Consider the following 25,511-nt stretch of genomic DNA (forward strand, 5'->3'; position numbering starts at 1 on the left):
ATTCACTAATACTATTAGTTGACACTACTATTGATTGAGATTACTATTGATTGAGACTACTATTAATTGAGACTAATATTTATTAAGACTTCTATTTACTAATACTACTATTAGATGAGACTAATATTCATTGAGGCTACTATTAATTGGAACTACTATTGATTGAGACTACTATTATTTGAGACCACTATTAATTGGCACTACCATTGACTGAGACTACTATTTATTGAGACTACTATTATTTGAGACCACTATTAGTTGATACCACTATTTATTAACATCACTGTTAACTAGTACTACTAATGATTGAGACAATTATTAATAATTGAGAAAACTAATTGTTGAGACTACTAATAGTTGAGAGTACTATTAGTTAAGAGTACTAGTAGTTGAGACTACTAATAGTTGAGAGTACAAATAGTTAAGAGTACTAATAGTTGAGGCTATTATTGACTGAGACTGCTATTAGTTGAGACTACTATTGTTTGAGTCTTTTATTCACTGATACTACTATTAGTTGACACTACTATTGATTGAGACCACTATTGATTGACACTACTATTAATTGAGACTACCATTAGTTGAGACTACTATTAGTTGACACTACTATTGGTTGAGACTACTATTAGTTGACACTACTATTGGTTGAGACTACTATTAGTTGACACTACTATTGGTTGTGACTACTATTAGTTGACACTACTATTGATTGAGACTAATATTTATTAAGACTTCTATTGACTAATACTACTATTAGATGAGACTAATATTTATTGAGGCTACTATTAATTGGCACTAATATTGATTTAGACTTCTATTATTTGAGACTACTATTAGTTGATACCACGATTTATTAACATTACTGTTAACTGGTACTACTAATGATTGAGACAATTATTAATAATTGAGAAAACTAATTGTCACTACTATAAATGAACACTACAATTATACTTTTTTTTAATTGGCGACAACTATTAACGAAAAAATTGTATTTCTTTTTTTGTTTTTGTAATTTACTTGTACTTTCATTTAATTGACACAAATTGTGTTACAAGGGAGAATTTTTTTTTCTCTGTTGATTAAAATTCATTCTCAACATGAGAAATATACTTGTTGTAGAAAATTAGAGAGCAAGTTACTATGTTTTTCATGGTGTTGATGGTTGCTCAAATAGGATTGTAATTATAACTCACGACTTTAGGGACAAAATAGTAGGAAGCTTGCAAAACAAAGGTTGCACTGTAGTAACTTGGAATTTGTCAGTTTTAAACTAAAGCTCGTTAAAAGATAAAAGTAATCGTACCCGAGGTTCAAATGTTGAAATAAAAGAAGATAATTTATTCCCTACAATCGGGTTCGTTTTAACTTTTGTGCAAGTTTGCTTTTTTTAACTTTCGTGAAATAGAGAAAAAATTTGTATTTTTTTTCACTAAAAAAATAACAAATAAATTTTAATTTTTTCAATAGAAGTGAAAAAAGTTCTTTACATAAAAAGTTGGCTATGCTTTTTAAAAAAAAAAAAAAATAAAAGTCTTCTAACATTAGTTAGTTATATGTAGTAGTTAATTAAATTTATGAAAAAAATGGAATAAAACCAAAATATATCTTCAGTATATTTTCTCTGACAACGAAATAAAACAAAAAAAAAAAAAAAAAAGAGGAAAGATTTTATACTGACACGCTTGAAATTAAATTTCCTACTTGTCACTGATGTTAAAATATAGAGAAGGATCGAAATTGCGCGCAGCCTTTAATAGAAAGCCAATATTGAATAAAAATTTATCTTTTGAATATTGCCGCTACTGTAATTTTGTTCAAATACTTCATTTTAATGATTCAATATATCTATATATATATATATATTTAAAAGACAACTTTAACAATAAACTAACAAAATTAATATTTATTTTCAAAATTAGATAATATTTGAGTAGGAATTTTAAAACATGTTACAAGTTTAATTAAATCCAATTAAAATAAACTTTTGAATTGAGTTAGAATTACGTTCCTGAGATGAAATTACATTTTAACGTTTTCTTGAACAAGTTTCTGCAACAGCAAAATGTTTTTCACGCTTCAGAGATTACACAAAGTAGTTTTCACAACCGCAATTTAAAAAAAAAAATTTTTTACACGAACTTTTTTAATTTATACCGAATTTTTTTTTATGTCATTTATTAATTTTATCAATAAACAAACATAAAAGAACAATATTTTAAAAAATATTTTTAACAGTTAAGAATTTTTAAAGTTCTCTTAAATAAATACGTTTGTATACTTCATAAACAATTCTTTGTCTCTCAAGGCTATCTCTGCTTAAATATACTTCTTTAAAGAGTTATTAGAAAAACAACTGATTCTATAACAAATAATAAAAAAAAAATCTATAAATTTAAAATAGGTTAAAAACAAAAGACTAAAAACCACTAATATAAATGCTAATTTGATAATTTTAATACTGTGCACCAAAAAAATAAAAACATTCATTACAAATTTAGAAAAAAATTCAACTTGGAGCAAATTTCACTCCATTAGAGTAAAGCTGAGTAAGCTTTTAGTGAATTTAACTCTGTTTGAGTAAAGTTTACTTAATTTGGAGTAAATTTAACTCAAGTTTATTTAACTTAGAGTGAATTTCATTCCGTTTGAGTAAAATTTACTTAACTTGGAGTGAATTTTACTCTGAGTAAAGTTTATTTAACTTGAATTGAATTACACTTCACCAAAGAAAATTTAATCTAATTTGGAGTGAATTAAACTCTATTAGAGTAAATTTTAGTTAACTTTAAGTAAATTTTACTCCATCAGAGTAAATTTACTCAATGCGGAGTGAATTTAACTCTATCAGAGTGAACATGAATTGAAAATCCACCAGAAAGAATAAAAATGAAATTTCCTTTTCTCGACACTTCTCCGAAAACTTGGAAAAATCAAATTAAAAAGTAAATAGTAAATTTATTAAAATGATAGATTTTTAGTGCAATAAAAATTTAAATAAAACTTTTGTCTCAATATGAAATACATCGAATCTAATTATTTCAATGAAGACCTGTAACGTCAGGACACGTTCTCTCACCTGAAAACGCTAAGACTACTTTTAATAGACATCGCACTGCATCCCCCCCACCATCAGATGTTGCTACACCTACTACGTGTCACGTGACAACCCTCTCGAACCCCTTCAGAAATATCGTAATCTCCATCGTTGATTAAAACATTATTTTACACAAAAAAAAAATAAATAAATAAATACTCGAGGCCACACAATTAAACATAAGTTTAATCTCATTTCAAACTACACTGACAGCAAGAAAATCATTTTCTTTTTAGTTTTGTTTTTTATTTCACATTTTCTTCGACTTTCCTAAAAGCCAAGAGTTCGAAATGGAAAGCTTTTCATTTATAACTGACACTATATCAAGGGCAGCGAACCTGAAAAGTCTGATTGTGGCGCTCGCTTTCATCCCACGAACTGTTCTCTGTTTACATCCTACAATAAGCGTCATGGTTACTAATTTGGTAAGAAAAAAAAGAAGAAAAAAAATTATATATCCTTTTCCTTGACCTTTACATTTATATCACACCAGTGAAAATGGGGTTCCCAACCCGCAGAGAATTTGACTGAATACATCCTGATTAGTCATCATATATATACTCTTGGGGGATAAGGCACTGGGTTCAATTTGATGTTGTGGTCCATTCATGTCAAGATCAGATTAAGCTTTTGTTTACTCTCTCTCTCTCTCTCTGTGTGAGTCTCTTCGGATATATATGTTAGCTCCGAGGCTACCTCTCTTATCATTTTTCTCATAAAAACTATAAATTTTCTTCAAATCACTAATTCATTTGTTTTTCTTTTTTTTTCTTTTGGTATTTCATGTCAAACAAAAATAAGATGAATCATTTTATTCTGTGTTATTGCAAAGGTGATATGGAGGAATAGAGGGTAAGAGGGTGGTTAAAGGGGGGGGATGAGAGAAATAGTCACGCGAGACTTTCTCAAAACTTTATATAGAAGCAGTGCTTGTTAGCTGAAGCTTCCCGGTCCGAAGCTTTCGTTCGACTAAGCTCTGAGTTAGCGCCACGCCCTCCGAGCAGGTGGCAGCACACGATTTTAACATCCCCTTTCACTTGAATAGTGCGACCCTTATATTATTTTTTTTATAGAAGCACATAAGGGAATTCTCAATACAAACAAGAAAAGTCTTCGTAAAAATTCATTAGGACTGGTAAGGGTTCAAAAAATTGAAGAAAAATTCTTATTCATAAAAACAAACACAAAGTTCCTTCGAGTTTAGAATAAAATAGTTACAAATTTTTCTAAGGATTTAATTTCAGTTTTAATTTGATTGAGACTACTATTAGTTGAGACTACCATTAATTGAGACTACTATTAGTTGATACTACTATTGATTGAGACTACTATTGATTGAGACTAATATTGGTTGACACTACTATTAATTGAGACTACTATTAGTTGACACTACTATTGATTGAGACTACTATTTACTAATACTACTATTAGATGAGACTAATATTCATTGAGGCTACTATTAATTGGAACTACTATTGATTGAGACTACCATTAATTGAGACTACTATTAGTTGACACTACTATTGATTGAGACTACTATTGATTGAGACTACTATTGGTTGACACTACTATTGATTGAGACTATCATTAGTTGAGACTACTATTAGTTGACACTACTATTGGTTGAGACTACTATTGCTTGAGACTACCATTAGTTGACACTACTATTGATTGAGACTAATAGTCGTCTCAACCAATAATAGTCTCAACTAATAGCAGTCTCAACCAATAGTAGTCTCAATCAATAGTAGTTGAAACTACTATTAATGTATACTATTTTAAACTGAAATTATTATTTATTGAGAGTACTATTAGTTGAGACTACTAATGATTGAAAGAACAATTGAGACTACTATTAATTGAGATCACTATTAATTGAAGCTGCTACCTATTTTTTTAACATTTAAAAAATAATACTTTGCATTGATAGTTATTGTAAGTGATTGAAAATAATCGCGAGGGATCATTTACATTTACGCTAGTGATCTAGTTTACATTTCCCCAGTTATGTGTGCTGTTATCATCATTAATCATCATCATCATCATCATTATTATTATCATGAAAATAATTTTTGTTGATTTTGAAATTAATTTTATTATTATCACCACTATTGTTTATATTGTTTGTTATTATTTATTGAAATGCATTTGTCATTATGTTAAATTATTTCTGTATTGAATTGCACTAAAATATTTCATCTGTACGATAGTGATTAATTTTATGAAATTATGTTTGGCTGTTAATATAATAGTAATTTCCATTAAGTTATGACATTTTAAATGAATCAGGTTAAGTTACATAATACGGTTATGGAAATGGACAGTATTAACCCTCAAGGGTTTGATAGCCACATATGTATGTGTCAGGCGTATGTAGTTATCTCCTGACACATTTATGCATCATTCGTGTAGTATAAATGATCATTGGACAATATTAAAGACACATACAAATTATATTGCGTACAATTTAAATTCAATTCTTTTAATTTTATACATTTTATACAAAGATATTGAAAATAAAAATTTTGTTTAAAACAATTTTTAATAAAAAAAAACAAATTTATTTTCAATTTCTTTGTTTCTAGCAAAAAAAATTTTTCCTTGTTTATATATAGATCAATTCTTAAATTAAGTAATTCGTTATATTTAAAAGCTTCTAATGTTTGTTTGCGTGACCAAAATTTTATCGTTCACTTTTAAAGTTCATCTCAAGTAAACAGCGCACAGGAAAATATATAGTGGTTTATATATATAAGAGTTGCCCGGATATTTATCTCCTAGATTCTTAATTCATTGCCCTATTAGAAAAAAGATACTAACTATATAGCTGAGAACAAGCAAGGGTGAAACAACGTCTATAAAAAAAAGAACATTTTAAAATATCGATATATATATAAGTCGCGGCAAAGAGGAGGGAAAAAAAAGAGTCGTCCCTGTTAATAATAACATCAAACATGAACAAAGAATTTTTATGGAAGAATTTATCAAGGATATGAGAGACGAGAGAGAGAATATAATAATAAAAAGAAAATGAAGAAAAAAGAAAAACCGGAATTATTAAAATCCATTTTATTGAACGTGTGGAATTCACACAAGGTATTGAGAAAATATTTTTGCAGCAAATTAACCATTACCACGACGTATAATTTTATAACTCATTTTTTTTTCTTTTTTTTTTTTTATTATAGACATTTTAACCTACTTCATTTCCCATGATTGTTATTTTTAAAATAAGTTGCTCAAGTTTAAATGTTCCTTTTTTTTCTTTTTTAGAAGAACAGCTTATAATTGAGTTTCATAAAACTTTTTTGTCAGTATTATGAAGACTTAGAAACTTCAGAGTACAACTTCGTGACAAATATAGATAGGAATAAAAAGTAGTAATTCAAATTATAAGAACAAAGGTGTGAAAAAATTTCATTAATTATAATTTCTGTACAATAAATAATTTAAATTTAAGTAGATAATATATTTTTAATGATTCCGTGTTTTATTCAACTTGTGTAATAGTTTTCACACTAGAAATGTTACTTTTTATTATAGCAATAATGTGATTGGCACTCCCACAAAACATTAAGCTAATGTGATAACTGTTAGACTGAATGTCATACTATAAAGTTAATGTATTTTCATCACTGGCTAATAGTTTGGACACATTTTTTTTTTACATCTCTTGAAAACTTTTCATATTTTATCCTGCAACTACGAATTCACATTTCTTAAATGAAATTAAAAATTAGATTCAATTAAAATTTCACTTTGTTTTTATTCAAAAGAAAAGTTCAACATAAACTTAAAATCGTAAAAATTTTGTAGAACTGAAAATCAATTTCACTTTATGAATTTAGATTCAGAAAGTCGACCAACTGAAAATTGATTTTACAAAAAATGAAACTACAATGATTTTTCACCTTTCTTTATTGAAACTACACATTGTAAAAAGCTCATTCGAATTTTTCAGAAAATTTCAGTCCAATATTTTTCTTTTAATATTAAAATAGGCTTAGCATCATTTTGGTCGAAAACATCGCAACAGCTTCCTGTCTTTTATCAATATCACTCAGGGTTTTTTTTTTGTTTTAAATAACTTTGCACTTTTAATAACATTATATAACAATAAAATCTTTTGTTTTTCATCCTAAATTTTTATTCTTCATCGACAATTTCACAGCTGTGATATTTGCTCGAAGAATCTAACCAACTTTCAACGCCACTTGAAGCCAAATCGTCAAACGAAGGCAATTCTGGCAATGGTTCCATATTTGGAGCACCTAATTTTGTCATGTTATTAATTGATCTTTCTTTTGGCTTTGCACCAGCTGGAAAAAGTATTTTTAAAAAATGTATTCTCATTTTTAAGAAAGACAATTTTTTTTTTGTTTAAACACATCGCAATAAAAAGAGACAATCTTATTTTAAGGGAAGAAAAAAAATTTAAGATGATAAATTTTCAATTGTTGCTGTGGAAACTGGTACTATGGCAACTGTTATGGTAATAGTTTCCATAGTAACGGTTGCCATGGCAATGATTTCCATAGCAACAGTTCCCATAGTACCGGTTTCCATAGCAACGGTTGCTATGGTAATAGTTTCCATAGTAACGGTTGCCATAGTATTGATTTCCATAGCAACTATTGCCATAGTAACGGTTACCATGACCACTAAACTTTAAATATATCTTAAAATAAAATTTTCTTCATATTATAATGATTTAGACAAAAAAAAATTGTGAAAGACAACAAATCTATTTTTGTACCATTATTTGATGCTAATTGCGATTCCCTTCGACGAATTAGAGCTTGCCTTGAAGTTTTTGGACTTCTGTATTCGCCAGAAATACCTAAACCAGCACTAATAGTTGGTAATCTTATATCTAAATGAGAGCCTTTATCAGTGATAATCTAAAACGTAAGATAGTCAAATTACAATCCTGATATTAACAACTATATTTTTCTTTCAAAAAAAAACGCAATTCCTTTCAATTTACCTTATTATTCATAGCATACAATTTTGTAGCGATATCTCTCGCAATTAATGTTGTTAATATTGTTGCCAAATATGTTTCTTTGACAAGTAAATATTCCAAAGCCGTTCTTTGCCAATACAAATATCTACAGGAACTCGCTGCCACAATAGATACCTAACAATACCACATTATACAAAAAAAAAACAATTGTTTCAGAAAACAAAAATTAAAAAATTTCCTATTAAAAAAAACAGAGATTTTTACCTTGAATTTATCGTCGACTGAAGCACGAGAACTTTCAAATTCTGGCGAGTCAAGAAATTCACATGGTAAAATTGGATGTAAAAAATTCGATTCACTAAGAACATTGACTTTTCCACTTAATAAAAGACCAAGTCTATCTGTTTTTGTTAAATTTTGCATAGCATACGCCTCGCCTGCATGAAGTGACATTATTGTTGCAAATTCCGAACAGACCAATCTTTTAAATTGCAAACGAGTCACCTAAAAGTTATTTTACATTTATTTATAATTCTTTAAGAAACTAATCTTCAAAACAAAAACGAAACGAAATGGAAATTTAAATAAAATTCTTCAATAAAATGTTGAATATTTTTTAAAAGAAAAAGTAGATTTTTTTTTTTAAACAAAACTTGTTTAGTTTTACCTTGAAAGGATAAAATAGAGTGTGGTAAACTTCCTCAAGTTCAGGATCAAATCTGACTGGTCGCATTTGATAAACAATATAAACAAGTTGACAAATATTTAAAACAAGAAAACTAAAATTCCAGGAAAAAATATCAGGTGCACAAATCACGTGCCATGCCCAACCAGATAGTAACATGAATCCTAGAGAAATATGATTGTCAAAAATTGTCGAGGAAAAAAAAAAACAATGAGAAAAAAATTATTACAATAGAAATAATTCAACATTTTTGAATGCATACCTATTATGAGAATTGAATGCATAAAAAGTATGCCTTTTTTCGAAGATGGTGCCGAATAAGATAAAACAAAACATAGATTTGCTAGTTGAAATAGAAAGTGTTGCGGCTGTTGCCAAAGGCATAAAGCTGTATTTCCTGTAAATTAGGTAAAATTATAAGATTATAAAGATAATTATAGAGCAATATTTTATGAAAAATTTTTTTTCAATTTAATTAAAAATTGGTGCCCAGTATAAATGTTATTATTTTACAATATTTATTACTGAAATGAATTTTATTTAATATGTTTAATTACTTTAAAAAAAAAACAAATTACTTTATAATTTATTTTTACAATTTTATATTTTTCTCAAAAAAAAGTTATGAACAAAGAAACAAAGAAATTTTCTCTATTTTTCACACTACATACCCAATGTTGTGAAATTATATGTTGGAAGTGGATCATGTCCAAAACCTGGAGACATTTTTGAATCCTTTTATTTTGTAATTTGAAATATATAATGTTACAAAAAATACAGAACTTTATGCCATGGCTGTAGCTGTCGCTTTGTTTTCCCTAAATTTTTGTCGTGCAGGACACAACAGTCGTCCTTTTCAGGAGCAGTCGCAGAACACAAATTTTTGTGCGCATGCTTCCTAATTGAAAAATCAATTCCCAGTTGGTCGAGAAGAACACTTTTTCCATATTAGCGCGAAATTAAAAATAAAAAAAAAAAAAAAAATTCTGATCGACTGTCGTCAAAATAGAATTTCCAACAGTAATTTCAAATTTAAATAGCGTTAATTAAAACAAAATTTCAAAAAAAATTATTTTAATTTTTTTTTGTTTTCAATAATCGACTTATATTTGAATTCAATATGAAAAACAAAAAAATTTACATAAATCTAAAAACATTTTACAGGATAAATTTTCTACATCTGTTTTGATTTTAAAGCAGAGAGGGAGGGACATGGAAATAAAAAAAATTGCGAATCAATATTGTTAAAAATAACAAAACTTTTTCCTTATTATTAACAAAAAGAAAAATCTTGTTTTAAAAAAGAAATCTGTCATTTTGTATATTCAATTTACATTTGACGATTTCTTTAAATTATTTCTGATTTAAAAATTTTCTTTCAGCAAATATTCTATTTTTTTATAAAATAAATAAACAAGTTTTGTAAATAATTAAAAAAAAAGTTGTATAAATAATTTAAATCTATTTGTTTTCAAAAAGTTTCAAGTGTTAGTAGATATAAAAGAACGATCGTATAAGAAAATAAACTTAATCGAGTTTTCCTACTTTACTGATTAATACAAAAAAAAAAAAAAAAAAAAAAAAAAAAAAAAAAAAATTGTAATGAATATCTTGTTTTTCCTAATTTTACATTTTGTATACGTCAGAGCAAAACCTACAGTGGAAATTTCACAAGGAATTTTAGATGGTACTTTGGAAACTTCGAGATATGGAAGACAATACGCAGCTTTTCTTGGAATACCATATGCCAAACCACCAGTTGGCAGTCTTAGGTAAAAATATTTTTTGAATAAGTAAGAAAAAAAATTAATTTTACTTTTTATTCACCATTTTTCTCAAAATTAAAATAAATATTCCCACAAAGAAGAGATGCATAAATCAGTAATTAATATATGATCTGTAGGTCATTGATCGATATATCCTTAATCAATAGATCCATAGATCATTGATGCTTACATTTAGGTTACCTCGATTCATTTGCCAATAAATCATTGATCTATAGATCACTTAAATTTGTAAATTATTGATTCTTAGATCATTTAATGATCTTTTTTGATTAAAAAAATTTTGATTTTGATTAATATATCATTGATCCATACATTATTTAAATTACCAGATATAGATAATTGTTTTGTCATCATAGATCTATGACCTATAGATCCATAAATCACTGATCTATAGATCAATAAAACTATAATTTAATAAAATTGTATCATGGTAAATTTAAAAAAAAAATTGTATGTTAGATTCAAAAATCCTGAACCAGCAGACAGTTGGGACGAGATAAGACAGGCAGATTCTTTTGGAAATGTTTGCCCTCAACTAGATCAAGGAAATATAATTGGAGATGAAGATTGTCTATTTTTAAATGTCTACACTCCACTTCTAGAATTTAATTCTACAACTGTAAAAAATTTTTATATTAAAAAATTTTAATCAATAATTTTTGCTGATTTTTTTACAAATTAAAAAATAATTTTTAGTTGAACACAACATCACTATTACCAGTTATGGTTTGGATTCATGGGGGAAGTTTCACGAGCGGAAGCGGAAGTCTATATGGCGCTAATTTTCTCTTGGATAAAAATATAATTCTCGTGACAATAAATTATCGTTTAGGAATATTGGGTTTCTTATCAACGGGCGATTCTGTAGCGCCAGGAAATTTTGGAATGAAAGATCAAGTTTTAGCATTAAAATGGATTCAGGCAAATATCAAATCATTTGGAGGAGATTCAAAAAGAGTTACAATTTTTGGCGAAAGTGCAGGTGGTGCAAGTATTAGTTTGCAAGCTATTTCTAAAGCGAGTGAAGGTAAAAAAAAAATCCTTGCTGCCTTATCGAATAAAAATTTAAAAAAAAAAACATTTTATTTGTTACCCTAATTTTAAAAAATAATTTAAACAGGTTTATTCAGCGGTTATATAATTCAAAGTGGTGCTGTTTTGTGCCCATGGGCTTATCAAAAAAGTACTACATTATCAACGTACGTGAAGCAAATTGGATTACTCTTTTTGTGTCCATTTTTTAACTCAAGATTTTTAGTAAATTGTTTACGAAACAAGCCTATAACAAATTTAATAACTACAAGTGTAGCATTCGGTACAATATCTCGTTTGGCAAAATTAACATGGACACCAACAGATGAACCTGAAGATGAAGAAGCATTTTTAACTGATAATCCAAGAAGTTTAATGAATCAAAATGCAATGAAGGATTTACCATTTATGAGCGGTGCTGTTTCAGACGAAGGTCTAGTCGTTACTAGAGGTCAGTTTATACAAAATTTCAGACTAAAAAGAATGAAAAACAAAAATAATTTCTCAATTTTCAGAATTATATTCCAATATATTACTCTATAATGCATTTAAATTGACAACAAATGCAATAATTGCCTACTTTAGCAATCAATATCTTGGAAGAAACGATGAAATTGAATTTACTCTGTCAGTGAATAAATTTTATTTCAATGACTCTATGATTTTTTCATCTCAAAGAGACGTATGAATTTAATTATTTAATTTATTATTTATTTAATTTTATAATTAAACATTATTTTTTTTTTAAATTAAAAAAAATATATTTAAAGTATTTAGATAGTGCCACGAGATTTATCACCGATGGATTTTTTTTATATCCACAATTGCGAATGGTAGAAAAAGTAACACCAATAAATAAAAATCCTAATTATTTTTATAATTTTGGATATAGAGGAAAAAAGAGTCTCACAGAAATTGGTGGTGACAAAAGGAACCTCGGCGTTTCACATGCTGATGAACTTTTATATCTATTTCCAATAAATTATCCTACACTTCAAAATATCAATTTTTCAAAAACAGATGAAAAAATGAGTAGATTAATGGTAGATTTTTGGACTTCATTCGCTACAAATAGGTAAAAAAAAATTTTTTTTAATTTTCTACATTTTATTTTACAAAAAGTAAAATTTTATTTTTTAATTTTAGAAAACCAACGTCAAAGGAATTGAAAAATCCTAACTACTGGAAGCCATATACTGTAAAAAATCCTGTCCACATTCAAATCGGAAATATTCGAAATAACAAAAAACCAAAGATTTCAATGTCGAAATCATATTATACAAAACGAATGAATTTTTGGCGGGAAAATATTCCTCTTTAATTATTTCTATTACTTTCTAAAAAAAATTCTTTTAATTGTTACAAAAAAGTTCATTTTAATTTTGCCTCTAACAGACACGCATTTAAAACATATGCAATAATAATTCAATATTATCAAAGATAATAAAAATTGTTTTTTCCTTTTTATTTTGTTCTCAAAGAAAAAAAAAAAATGTTATTTACAAAAACCGAGTAAACCGATTCTGATTAAAATGACATATTTATTATTGAAAAAACATACATGTACGCAATGGCCGTTTAAAGGAAAAAAAAATTTTTTCAGTTAAAAAAAATGTACATGTTTATATCTGTTTGACAAATAAGGCTATAAACTGACAGTTAAAGAAAAAATTTGTCTCTTCGAGACTAAAAAAAAAATTTCATTTTTCATATAGTTATTCAGTTGTAATGAATATTTTAATTTATTTACTATTTTTACAATTATTATGTGTTTTCGCCGATCCTTTAGTAAGAATTTCTCAAGGAATATTAGATGGAACTAGTGAAATATCAAAAAATGGAAGAAAATACTCAGCATTTCTTGGAATTCCTTATGCAAAACCACCCATTGGAATTCGCAGGTTAAGAATAATAATTTTTACGATATTTTTTTTGAAGAAGTTTTAAAAGTATTAAAATTATTTTAAAATATTGTTAATAAAAGCATTAAATTTATATTTATTAAAATAATTTTTATATTTTGAAAAAAAACTCACCTCCACGAAGATTCGAGCCCTCGATTTCCATTCCGAGACGAGAGTTCCGATCATGATTCTGAAAAAAAATTTTTAATTCATTAACATAATAGTCGAATTAAGATAGATAAAAAGAAAATAAAAAACATTTTTTTATAGGTTTAAAAATCCTGAACCTGCTGAAAGTTGGATGGGAGTTCGATCTGCTAAGTCTTTTGGAAATATTTGCCCTCAAAGGGATGGAAGGGGAACAGTTATCGGTAACGAGGACTGCTTATTTTTGAACATATACACTCCAAAACTTAATTTTAATACAACATCTGTAAGCAATTATTAATATTTATTTATTATTACCCTCTGAAACTTAATTTTAATACAACATCTGTAAGCAATTAATTGATATTTATTTATTATTAAAAATTACTTAGAGAAAAGCAGGTGTATTTCGTATTAGACCTACTTTGAAACTAGATTGAAACTAGACTGAAACTAGATTTAAACTAGATAGAAACTTGATTAAAACTAGATTGAAACTAGATTGAAACTAGATTGAAACTAGGTTGAAACTAGATTAGAAATAGATTGAAACTATATTGAAACTAGATTAAGTCTAGATTGAATTTAAATTGAAACTAAATTAAACCTACATTGAATCTAATTTGAACCTAGATTGAATCTAGATTGAAACTATATAGAAACTAGATTAAACCTAGATTGAACCTAGATTGAAACTATATAGAATCTAGATTGAACCTAGATTGAAACTAGATTAAAACTAAATTGAAATTAAATTGAACCTACTTTATTTCAGAGAGATCCGTTGTTACCAGTAATGTTTTGGATTCATGGTGGAGGATTTATAATGGGTAGTAGTAGCCAGTATGGGGCACAATTTTTTTTGGACAAAAACGTCATTTTAGTAACAATTAATTATCGATTAGGAATATTTGGTTTTATCAGCACAGGTGATTTAGTTGCTGCAGGAAATTATGGAATGAAAGATCAAGTTATTGCTCTAAAATGGGTACAGCAAAATATAAAATCATTTGGTGGTGATCCACGAAGGGTGACAATTTTTGGAGGAAGTGCAGGTGCTATTAGTGTCAATTGTCATGCAATTTCTCCAGCAAGTAAAGGTAAAATTTCATTAAAAAAAATTATTATTCTTTTAAAAAAAGAAACGAAGGATCACTAATTGGTTTTTTTCTCAATTTTATTGGATAAAAAGGTTTATTTAGCGCCTATATAATTCAAAGTGGTGTTATATTATCACCATTGGCATTTCAAACAAGAGAAAAATTATCATCTTTTGTACGACGAGTATCTGTGAATGTTGCCTGTAATTCAAGTAATTCATGCAATCTAATTGAATGTTTACGAACAAAATCAACAGTAAGTTTGGTAAATGGAGATGTTGGACTTGGTTTTATGGAAGGTTTATTATTAAACTGGTTACCAACAAATGAAGTGAAACATAATGATGCATTTTTAACTGACATTCCGAAAAATTTTATAGATAATAAGGCAATAATAGATTTGCCTTTTATGAGTGGAACTGTGTCTGATGAAGGTCTACTAGTTACTGCAGGTTGTTAATTTTACTTTTCTTGTTTAAATTATTAATAAATATTATTAAAATTTTTCTTAATTTCAGAACTATATAAAAATGATGTACTCTACGGATTGTTCAAATTAAATGCCAATTTGATACTTAATAATCTCAGCAAAACTTATTTAGATGTTAAAGATTCTAGACGATTCATTGAGAAAGTTACAAGATTCTATTTTAACGGATCTATTGCCACATCAACAAAAAAAGATGTACATAATTTTTTTTAAATTGAAAATAATTTCAATTTTACTCTAATTAATAAAAAATTTAGTTAGAAACTATTTATTTTAGTTTCTAGAAGGTGTAACAAAATTAATTGCTGATGGATTTTTTCTACATCCTCAAGTGCGAACATTGGAGAAAGTAACACCATCAATGAGAAATTCAAACTTCTTTTATAATTTTGGATATAGAGGAACACTGAGCACAACAATGATTGATGGAGTTCAACAAAATCTTGGAGTAGCACATGCAGATGAACTTTTATATCTATTTCCACTTACAATTGGATCGTTTAAAACATCACATTTAAATTTTAGCAGAAATGATGATTATATTAGTAAAATAATGATAGATATGTGGACATCATTTGCTACAAATAAGTAATAATTATTTTAATTTTTATTTTATAGATTTAATTTTAAGAAAATAATGTTTACATCATTTTCAGGAGGCCAGTATCGAATGTTTTGACAAATTCTAATCTATGGACGCCATACACAACTCGAAATCCTGTTCACATTCAAATAGGAAATATTTTAAACAACAAGGATCCCTCTGTTACAATGTCAAATAAATATTTTATACAACAAATAAATTTTTGGCGAAACAATGCCCCGCTTTAAATTAATAATAATAATAATTTGACGATAATAAAACTTATTTTTCAAAATTAGTACACAATTTTTTTATTCTGCATTACACCTCTTTAATTTAGTTTCGCAGAATTCATGAACTACTTTCGCGGATTCCGTGATCTAATTTCACGAAATCCGGGATCTATAGTTTCCCGGAATTCATGATCTAATTTCGCGGATTCCGTGATCTAATTTCGCGTAATCCGCGACCTAGTTTCACAGAATACATAATCTAGTTTAGTGTAATCCGTGATATAGTTTCGCGTAATCCACGATGTAGTTTCTCGGAATTCGTGATCTAGGTTCGCGGAATCCGCGATGTAGTTTCTCGGAATTCGTGATCTAGGTTCGCGGAATCCGCGACCCACTTTATCGGAATTCGTGAATAAATTTCGCAGATTCCAGTGATCTAATTTCGCGTAATCCGCGATCTAGTTTCTCGGAAATCGTGCACTAGTTTCGCGGATTCCATGATCTACTTTCGCGTAATCCGCGACCCACTTTCTCGGAATTCGTGAATAAATTTCGCATATTCCAGTGATCTAATTTCGCGTAATCCGCGATCTAGTTTCTCGGAATTCGTGATCTAGTTTTACGGATTTCGTCATCTAATTTCGCAGAATTCATAAACTAGTTTCGCGGATTCCGTGATCTTATTTCACGAAATCCGGGATCTAGTTTCTCGGAAATCGTGCACTAGTTTCGCGGATTCCGTGATCTTATTTCGCGTAATCCGCGACCCACTTTCTCGGAATTCGTGAATAAGTTTCGCAGATTCCGTTATCTAATTTCGCGTAATCCGCGATCTAGTTTCTCGGAAATCGTGCACTAGTTTCGCGGATTCCATGATCTACTTTCGCGTAATCCGCGACCCACTTTCTCAGAATTTGTGAATAAGTTTTGCAGATTCCGTGATCTAATGTCGTGTAATCCGCGATCTAGTTTCTCGGAATTCGTGATCTAGTTTTGCGGATTTCGTCATCTAATTTCGCAGAATTCATAAACTAGTTTCGCGGATTCCGTGATCTTATTTCACGAAATCCGGGATCTAGTTTCTCGGAATTCGTGATCTAGTTTCGCGGATTCCGTGATCTTATTTCGCGTAATCCGCGAACTAGTTTCACAGAATACGTGCGTGCACTATTTTCGCGGATTCCATGATCTATTTTTGCGGATTTCGTGATCTCATTTCTCGTAATCCATGACTTAATTTTGCAACATTTTCTGACCTAGTTTCGCGTAATCCACAATATAATTTCGCGGAATTCGTGATCTAATCTAATTTAAAAACAAGCATATCCCGTGGTCCTTTAATACGAGTGTTGACACCTAAGTCGTAAAAATTACGATTACAATAAATTTTAGACAATGATTGCAATTTATTGTTTTCAAGGGTAATAAAAATTGTTTTTCCTTTTTATTTTGTTCAGAAAAAAAAAATTCTTTAATCTCAAGATACGTGTATATCAAAATCTGTTGATATGACATATTTATTATTAAAAAAGCATAAATGCAATGGCCGTTTGGAGGAAAAAAAATTTTTTAGTTAGAAGGAAGTTTTGTGAAGGTATTACAAAAAAATATATATACATGTTCATATTTGTTTGACAAATAAGGTATATAAACTGATATTAAAAGGAAAAATTTGCTTCTACAAAAGACTAAAAAAAAATTTTTTTATTTTTGTTTTATAGTTATACAGTGGTGATGGATACTTTATTTTATTTACTATTTCTTTTACAATTACTATCTGTTTTCAATGCCGATCCTTTAGTGAGAATTTCTCAGGGAATATTAGATGGAACTAATGAATTATCAAAAAATGGAAGAAAGTATTCAGCATTTCTTGGAATTCCATATGCTAAACCACCCGTTGGAAGTCGCAGGTTAAGAATAATAATTTTTATATTTTTTTCAGAATGAGTGATAAATATTTTTCAATAATTTACTACAAAGTTTAATGGGTTCAATATAAATTCGTGATTGAAATAAATAAATTAGTTTCTGGCAAAGAAATCGAAAATATTTTTTTCAGATTTAAAAATCCTGAACCTGCTGATGGTTGGGTAGGAGTTCGTTCAGCCAAGTCTTTTGGAAATGTTTGCCCACAAAAGGATACAGGAAGGACAATAATGGGAAACGAGGACTGCTTATTTTTGAACGTTTATAGCCCAATATTGGAATTTAATTCAATACCTGTATAAACAATTATTTATAATTTTATATTCTTAAAAAAATGGACATGGAAGTGAACAAAGAAGTAAAAAGAAATTATTCAATTTTTTTTAGGCTAATTCTTTGTTACCAGTAATGTTTTGGATTCATGGTGGTGGATTTACAACTGGCACTGGTAACATGTATGGTGCACAATTTTTCTTGGAAAAAAATGTCATTTTGGTGACTATCAATTATCGATTAGGAATGCTTGGCTTCATAACAACTGGTGATTCAGTTGCAACAGGAAATTATGGAATGAAAGATCAGGTTCTTGCTCTAAAATGGGTACAGCAAAATATAAGATCATTTGGTGGTGATCCACGAAGGGTAACAATTTTTGGACAAAGTGCAGGCGCTGCCAGCGTTAGTTTTCATTCAATTTCTCCAGCAAGTGCAGGTAAAAAAAAGAGATTTTTTTTTGAAAATACTATTTTAATTTAGAGGAAGAAAAAAATATCTCATTCTTATTGGAATAAAAGGTTTGTTTAGAGCCTATATAATTCAAAGCGGTGCCGTATTGTGTCCTTGGGGATTTCAAAAAAAAGAAGAATTGGCTAAATATGTAAGACAAGTGTCTGTGGGTGTTGCATGTATTTCAAGAAATTCAAAAAATCTCATTGAATGCTTACGATCAAAATCAGCAGCAACTTTGGTGAATACAAATTTTGCTTTTGGTTCTATTGATCGTGCTGCATTATTAAATTGGTCGCCCACAAATGAAGTGGAAAATGATGGTGCATTTTTAACTGACACACCATTAAATCTAATTAATAAAAATGCAATGAAGGATTTGCCTTTTATGAGTGGAACCGTATCTGATGAAGGTCTACTAATTACCCGAGGTTGATAATTTATATTTTGAAAATAAAAAATTTAATTTCCTGTCAAATTAATAAATTTAATTTCAGAATTCTATTCAAATGATATAAAATATGCATGGTTTAAATTAAATGCACATTCAATGATTAATAGCTACAGCAAACGTTATCTTGAAGTTGAAGATTCCAGAAAATTTACAGCAGCAGTAACAAGATACTATTTTAACGGATCTATTATCACATCAAAAAAACAAGATGTATGTAATAAGAAAATTGTCGAAATTTTAATTGTTTTTATTGATTCCTATTTAATAGATTTTGAATTTTTAGTTTCTAGATAGTGCAACAAGATTCACTACCGACGGATTTTTCCTACATCCTCAAATACGAATGTTGGAGAAAGTGACACCATCAATGAGAAATTCAAACTTCTTTTATAATTTTGGATATAGAGGAAGTTTAAGTGCAACAATGCTTGAGGGAGATCAAAAAAATCTAGGAGTATCACATGCTGATGAACTTATCTATCTATTTCCACTTACATTTGGACCGATAAGAACGTCACATTTAAATTTTAACAGAGATGATGATTATATTAGTAGAATGTTGATAGACATGTGGACAGCATTTGCCACAAATGGGTAATAATATTTGTAATTTTATTTTATAGCTTTTATTTAAAAAAAAAATATAATTTTCAGGAGGCCAGTATCGAACGTTTTGACAAATTCTAATCTATGGGCGCCATACACAACTCGAAATCCTGTTCACATTCAAATAGGAAATTTATTAAACAACAAGGATCCCTCTGTGACAATTTCAAATACATATTATACACAGCGAATGGATTTTTGGCGAAATAATGCCCCTTTTAAATAAAATATAAAATAACATTATTTTGAATAATAATAAAACTTATTTTAAGAAATTAGTAAACAATTTTTACTAATCAGCTAATTTTTACTTAATTTTTGAATGAAAATCCTAATCCAAATGCATTTCAAATAATAAACGAAATCGGGGTATTACGTAGATAAAAATTTAGGGACAAAATCAAAAAAGCTTTCTTCAGGGTAATTCTAATAACTTATAATATATAAATATAAATGAGACGTAATTCAACAAGGAAGGTTACAGATGTTTGTAATCATGTGTCAATTATTAAAAAAAAAAAAAGAAGCAATGAATAATGAAACGACTCTCCTATTGTAAATTCTAATTTATTAATTAACATCTGAAGTAATAAAAGGCTATGTTTGAAAGAAACATTTGTCACTTTTCATTGCATTTCGCATCTGTAATTACAATTTTTACAATAACAAAAAATGAATAGCAAAATAATTTTTATATTATTATTATATCATTTTGGTGCATTTTATGTAAAAATGGAACCAATTCTAACTCTTTCACAAGGCATTTTAAATGGTACCTTTCAACAATCGAGAAATGGAAGAATTTATTCCGCCTTTCTTGGAATTCCCTACGCAGAACCACCAATTGGAAATTTGAGGTAAAATTTTAATATTTAAATAATCAAAGATTTCATATTAAAAATTTCTACTTTTATTTTTAGATTCACAAGTCCTCAAGCAGCAAAAAATTGGAATGGAATAAGACAAGCGAATACTTTTGGAAATCGATGTCCTCAATTTCAAGGTATGGAGGTTCGAGGCAATGAAGATTGTTTATTTCTAAATGTTTATACACCAATTTTAAAATTCAATTCCAAATCGGTAATTATAATTTAGATGCAGATTTGAAAATAATTTTAGAAATGATTTGTAAAATCATTGTTTTGTTATCACAGGAAAACAATGAGCAATCTTTACTACCAGTTATGGTTTGGATTCACGGTGGTGCATTTGTTATGGGAAGCAGTAATAATTTTCGAGCTCAATTTCTTTTAGACAAGGACATTATTTTAGTAACGTTTAATTATCGTTTGGGAATTTTTGGATTTTTTACAACTGGTGATTCATCATCGCCAGGTAATTATGGTTTGAAAGATCAAGTTCAAGCTTTAAAATGGGTTCAGGAGAATATCAAATCATTTGGAGGTGATCCACAAAATGTTACAATTTTTGGAGAAAGTGCCGGTGGTGCAAGTGTTGCTTTTCATGCTATTTCTGAAGCAAGTAATGGTAAATATTATTTTTATAAGGGATTTCTAAAAGAGAAATTTTTATTTTTATTTCTATAAGTAAAAAAGTTACCCTGTAGGTCTTTTTCATAAATACATAATACAAAGTGGTACTTATTTAAGTCCTTGGGCTTATCAAAGCAAGGATGAACTAAAACCATACATAAGAGGAATTGGTGCATTGCTTTTTTGTCCTCTAATATTTTCCGAAAGACTCGTTAATTGTATGCGAACAAAAAGTGTAAAAAGCTTAATGGACACAAGTTCTATATTTGCAATAATTTCATGGACTCCAACCGATGAACCAAATATTAAAGGAGCATTTTTAACGGATAATCCAGCAAACTTAATGGACCAAATGAAAGATTTGCCCTTTATTAGTGGAATTACCGCTGACGAAGGACTGGTTGTATCTAGTTGTAATGTTACCATAATTATTAAAAAAAAAAAAAAAAAAAACACACACACAAAATATATATCTAAGTACAGAATTTTATTTTCATTTCAGTTTTGAGGGTGAATAAATATATACCTAGTGTCATCAGATACATTTTTGAACCTGTACTATCATTTGTAAACAATTACTATCTTAACAAAAATAAGAATTCAAATCTCACTCTGAATGTTAATAATTTTTACTTTAATGAACGCGCCATGACAGAAAGCAATGAAATGGTATTTATCTATATTTAAATTTTTTTTCGTCAGCAACATTAATAATACTTATTTTTATTCAGTTTTTAGAAAATGTCACAAGATTTTCAACAGATGCATTCTTTTTCTATCCACAACTAAAAATGTTACAAACTGTAACGCCAAAGATGAAAAATTCAAACTATTTTTATAATTTTGGCTATCGAGGAACATTTAGTTTTACTAATTTAACATCGGGTAATAATGACAATATTGGAGTATCACACACTGATGAACTTAATTATTTATTTCCAATATCTCAAGATGAATATAATATGAAATCAGCTAATTACACGAAAAATGATGAATTTATGATAGATGTCATGACTGATCTTTGGACTTCGTTCGCAATAAATGGGTAAATATAGAAAGATAATGGAAAATAAGAATCAAAATAATAATACAGTAACAATTTCAGAAAACCAACTTCAAAAAATTTAAATCCATCTGATCTTTGGATACCATATGATTCAGAAAATCAAACTCATCTTATGATTGGCGACATTAATAATAACACAAATCCATTAATAACACTTTCTCATTCCTTTTATCCTAATCGAATGAATTTTTGGAAAAAGCACGCTCCCGAGTGGTCTTAGTTTGTTTAATAAACTGCATTAACGTAAAATCCACTTAAAGCCGAATTGCATGAAAAATTTAAACTAAACTTTGCCTACAAATTTCACTATTATACAAAAATATTTCCTGTTGCAATTATAGAAAGCATTATAAAATATTTAATTTAAATCAATTTATATGAATACTAATTTAATTTTCATTAAATGAAATATTTAAATAATTAAAAATATTTATATTTTAAAATAAAATGAAGTGTATTCCTTATAAATAAAAAACTATTCAATAGGTAAGTAATAATAACCAGTCGAAAACAGGTACGAAAGCAAGTTCAAGATAAGTGTATTGAATTTAGTTTCGATAATAAAAAACATATTATTAAACATTTTTTTCTTTTTAAAAAAATTTTTAATAGAATAGGTAAATAATAATTTTCACAAACTTCAAAGTAATATTTACCTATTGCTCTTAAAAATTTGATTGAAAAATTAATTTCTATTTGTTATTTAAAGAAAAAGAAAAAATGCATTAGCATTCACTCTTATAAAATTATATTTTTCATAAAAATGAAATACAAAATAATCTCTTTATTATTGTTATACTTTTTTAATGGATTTCACATAACAATACAAACAATTGTAACTGTTTCTCAAGGGAAATTAAATGGTACTTTGCAACAATCTAGAAATGGAAGAAATTATTCAGCATTTCTTGGAATACCTTACTCCGAACCACCAATTGGAAATTTAAGGTAAAATTCATTAATGTTTTATTATTAATTTATAATTAATTAATAACTAAGTTGTTCAATTTAATAAATAATTAAGCAACTATTCAAATTAGATTCAAAAATCCTCAACCAGCAAAAAATTGGAGTGGAATACGTCAAGCAAATTCTTTTGGAAATGTATGCCCGCAATATGACAAAGGTGATATTATAGGAAGTGAAAATTGTTTATTTTTAAATGTTTATACACCAAAATTAGATTTCAACTCCTCATCTTTGGTACGTCAAATATATCAAAAAGAAAAATCAAAGATAAATATTCTAAACATAAAAAATTAAATATTTTGAATTTTAGGAACAATCATTACTTCCCGTCATGGTTTTTATTCACGGAGGTGTATTTATTTTTGGTAGTGGTAATTTTTTCGGAGCTGAATTTCTTTTAGATAAAGATATTATTTTAGTAACAATAAATTATCGTTTGGGAATATTTGGATTTTTTACAACTGGCGATTCATCATCGCCAGGTAATTATGGTTTGAAAGATCAAGTTTTAGCTTTAAAATGGATTCAAAAAAATATCAAAGCATTTGGTGGTGATCCAAATCAAGTTACATTATTTGGAGAGAGTGCAGGTGCAGCTAGTATTACTCTACATGCAATTTCCAATGAGACTAATGGTAAAAAAAAAATTTAATTTATAGAATACTAATTTGTGAAAATTGATTTTCTTTTAAAATTTTTAGGTCTTTTTCAAAAATATATATTACAAAGTGGAAGTTTTTTAAGTCCCTGGGCATATCAAAATAGTGAGGGAGTAAAATTACATATTAAAGGAATTGCCGGACTACTTTTTTGTCCATTTATATTTTCAAAAAATCTCGTTAAATGTATGCAACGAAAAAGTGTGAAAAGATTAATGGACACAAGTTCATTGTTTGCATTATTAACATGGACACCAACAAATGAACCAAATATTGAAGGAGCATTTTTAACTGAAAATCCAGCATTTTTAATTGATCGAATAAGAGATATGCCATTCATGTGTGGAATTAATAAAAATGAAGGATTATTAGTATCGAGTTGTGAGTTAAATACTCTTCTATCAATACTAAAAAGAAAATAAAATCAAATATTGAACAATTGAATATTTCCATTTCAGTATTAAAAATAAATAAATTTTTGACTAGTCTCATTAAATTTATTAAAACACCAATAATTTATTTCGTAATTAATTTCTATCTTAACGGATATAAAAATGTCAATCTTTCAAAGGCAGTCAATAATTTTTACTTCAATAAAGAAGCTATGAATGGAGACAATCAACTGGTAAATTTTATCATATTATTTAATTTTAATACCCCGCAAAAAAAAAAATGAAAAACTAAAAATTTTCTATCAATTAGTTCGTGAGAAACGCCACAAGATTTATATCAGATGCTTTTTTCTTTTATCCACAATTAAAAATGTTGCGAACAGTAACGCCAAAAATGAAAAATTTCAATTATTTTTATAATTTTGGTTATCGTGGAACATTTGGTTTTACTAATGTGACAACTGGCAATAATAAAAATATTGGCGTATCACACACAGATGAGCTTAATTATTTATTTAAATCATATCCACAAGATTTTGGTCTAAAATCAAATTACACGAAAAAAGATGAATTTATAATCGATGTTATGATTGATCTTTGGACTTCGTTTGCAATAAATGGGTAAATATAATAGAAAATAAATCAAAAATGAAAATTGAAATAATATAATTTTATAAATTTCAGAAAACCAACTTCCAAAAATTTAAATCCATCTAATCTTTGGATGCCATTTAATCCCGAGAAAAGTACTTATCTTATGATTGGAGATATTAATAATAACACGAAACCTTCAATATCAATTTCTAATTCATTTTATCCAGAAAGAATGAATTTTTGGAAAAAATATGCTCCCATATGGTTTTAGTCTAAAATCATTAAAAATGATATAAAGAAAAATTTACACATGACCTAGGAGGAATAAAAGAAGAAAAAATTTCGCAATAAATTTTAACAATAACTACGTTTTTTTTTTAAATTCAAATAAACAAATAATTTTCCGTGATATGGTTAAAAAACAAATTTATTAATACCAATTTTTACGTAATTCAGGAAATAAAACGCATTTTCCTTTGGAAATTGATATTTCCAAAAAAAAAGCTACACAATTTTAAATCCCTCAATTCGTATTTATAAATAAATTACTATTTTGTATTTCTCACAAAAAATTCTAATTAGTATATAAATGATTTAATTAT

The 25,511-nt window shown here is 27.8% G+C and overlaps 5 protein-coding genes across 8 annotated transcripts in view; 3 read left to right on the forward strand and 2 right to left on the reverse strand.

Moving 5' to 3' along the window:
- Positions 1–25,511, reverse strand: part of LOC127277219 (blood vessel epicardial substance-like) — a 212,612-nt gene that overhangs the window by 173,519 nt on the left and 13,582 nt on the right. The window contains exons 1-2 of one of the 4 annotated variants that reach the window (XM_051298127.1): positions 13,756–13,843; positions 13,601–13,658 (exon numbers count right to left, since the gene is read on the reverse strand). The gene's annotated coding sequence lies outside the window, so the exon portion shown is untranslated. Of the gene's footprint in view, positions 1–3,076; positions 4,051–13,600; positions 13,659–13,755; positions 13,844–25,511 lie in introns of those variants that run through there. The other 3 variants (XM_051298124.1, XM_051298126.1, XM_051298125.1) reach the window with 3 other exon arrangements.
- On the reverse strand, positions 6,995–9,609 carry LOC127277221 (popeye domain-containing protein 3). The gene is made up of 7 exons (XM_051298128.1): positions 9,417–9,609; positions 9,008–9,142; positions 8,728–8,909; positions 8,325–8,564; positions 8,082–8,234; positions 7,851–7,995; positions 6,995–7,413 (listed from the first exon to the last, which is right to left on the reverse strand). Exons 1-7 carry the CDS (start codon positions 9,469–9,471, stop codon positions 7,241–7,243), a joined length of 1,083 nt encoding a protein of 360 aa, XP_051154085.1. The 5' UTR covers positions 9,472–9,609; the 3' UTR covers positions 6,995–7,240.
- Positions 9,537–12,743, forward strand: LOC127277385 (esterase FE4-like). The gene is made up of 8 exons (XM_051298487.1): positions 9,537–9,556; positions 10,392–10,517; positions 10,992–11,151; positions 11,229–11,559; positions 11,653–12,015; positions 12,080–12,246; positions 12,335–12,607; positions 12,711–12,743. Exons 1-8 carry the CDS (start codon positions 9,537–9,539, stop codon positions 12,741–12,743), a joined length of 1,473 nt encoding a protein of 490 aa, XP_051154444.1.
- LOC127277386 (uncharacterized) lies at positions 13,224–20,040 on the forward strand. Its single transcript, XM_051298488.1, has 14 exons — positions 13,224–13,465; positions 13,739–13,901; positions 14,391–14,715; positions 14,808–15,167; positions 15,234–15,400; positions 15,483–15,793; positions 15,862–16,030; positions 17,720–17,934; positions 18,084–18,246; positions 18,338–18,662; positions 18,745–19,107; positions 19,174–19,340; positions 19,414–19,724; positions 19,785–20,040. The coding sequence occupies exons 1-14, from the start codon at positions 13,293–13,295 to the stop codon at positions 19,960–19,962; spliced, it is 3,390 nt and encodes a 1,129-aa protein (XP_051154445.1). The 5' UTR covers positions 13,224–13,292; the 3' UTR covers positions 19,963–20,040.
- LOC127277387 (uncharacterized) lies at positions 20,343–25,334 on the forward strand. Its single transcript, XM_051298489.1, has 14 exons — positions 20,343–20,593; positions 20,657–20,816; positions 20,891–21,224; positions 21,304–21,642; positions 21,732–21,898; positions 21,961–22,274; positions 22,335–22,514; positions 22,953–23,243; positions 23,336–23,498; positions 23,575–23,899; positions 23,966–24,304; positions 24,382–24,548; positions 24,626–24,936; positions 25,000–25,334. The coding sequence occupies exons 1-14, from the start codon at positions 20,409–20,411 to the stop codon at positions 25,178–25,180; spliced, it is 3,456 nt and encodes a 1,151-aa protein (XP_051154446.1). The 5' UTR covers positions 20,343–20,408; the 3' UTR covers positions 25,181–25,334.

The sequence above is a fragment of the Leptopilina boulardi genome, unplaced genomic scaffold, assembly GCF_019393585.1.
Source record: "Leptopilina boulardi isolate dan_hultmark-lab unplaced genomic scaffold, ZJU_Lbou_2.1 LbouV2_165, whole genome shotgun sequence".
Lineage (NCBI taxonomy): Eukaryota > Metazoa > Arthropoda > Insecta > Hymenoptera > Figitidae > Leptopilina > Leptopilina boulardi.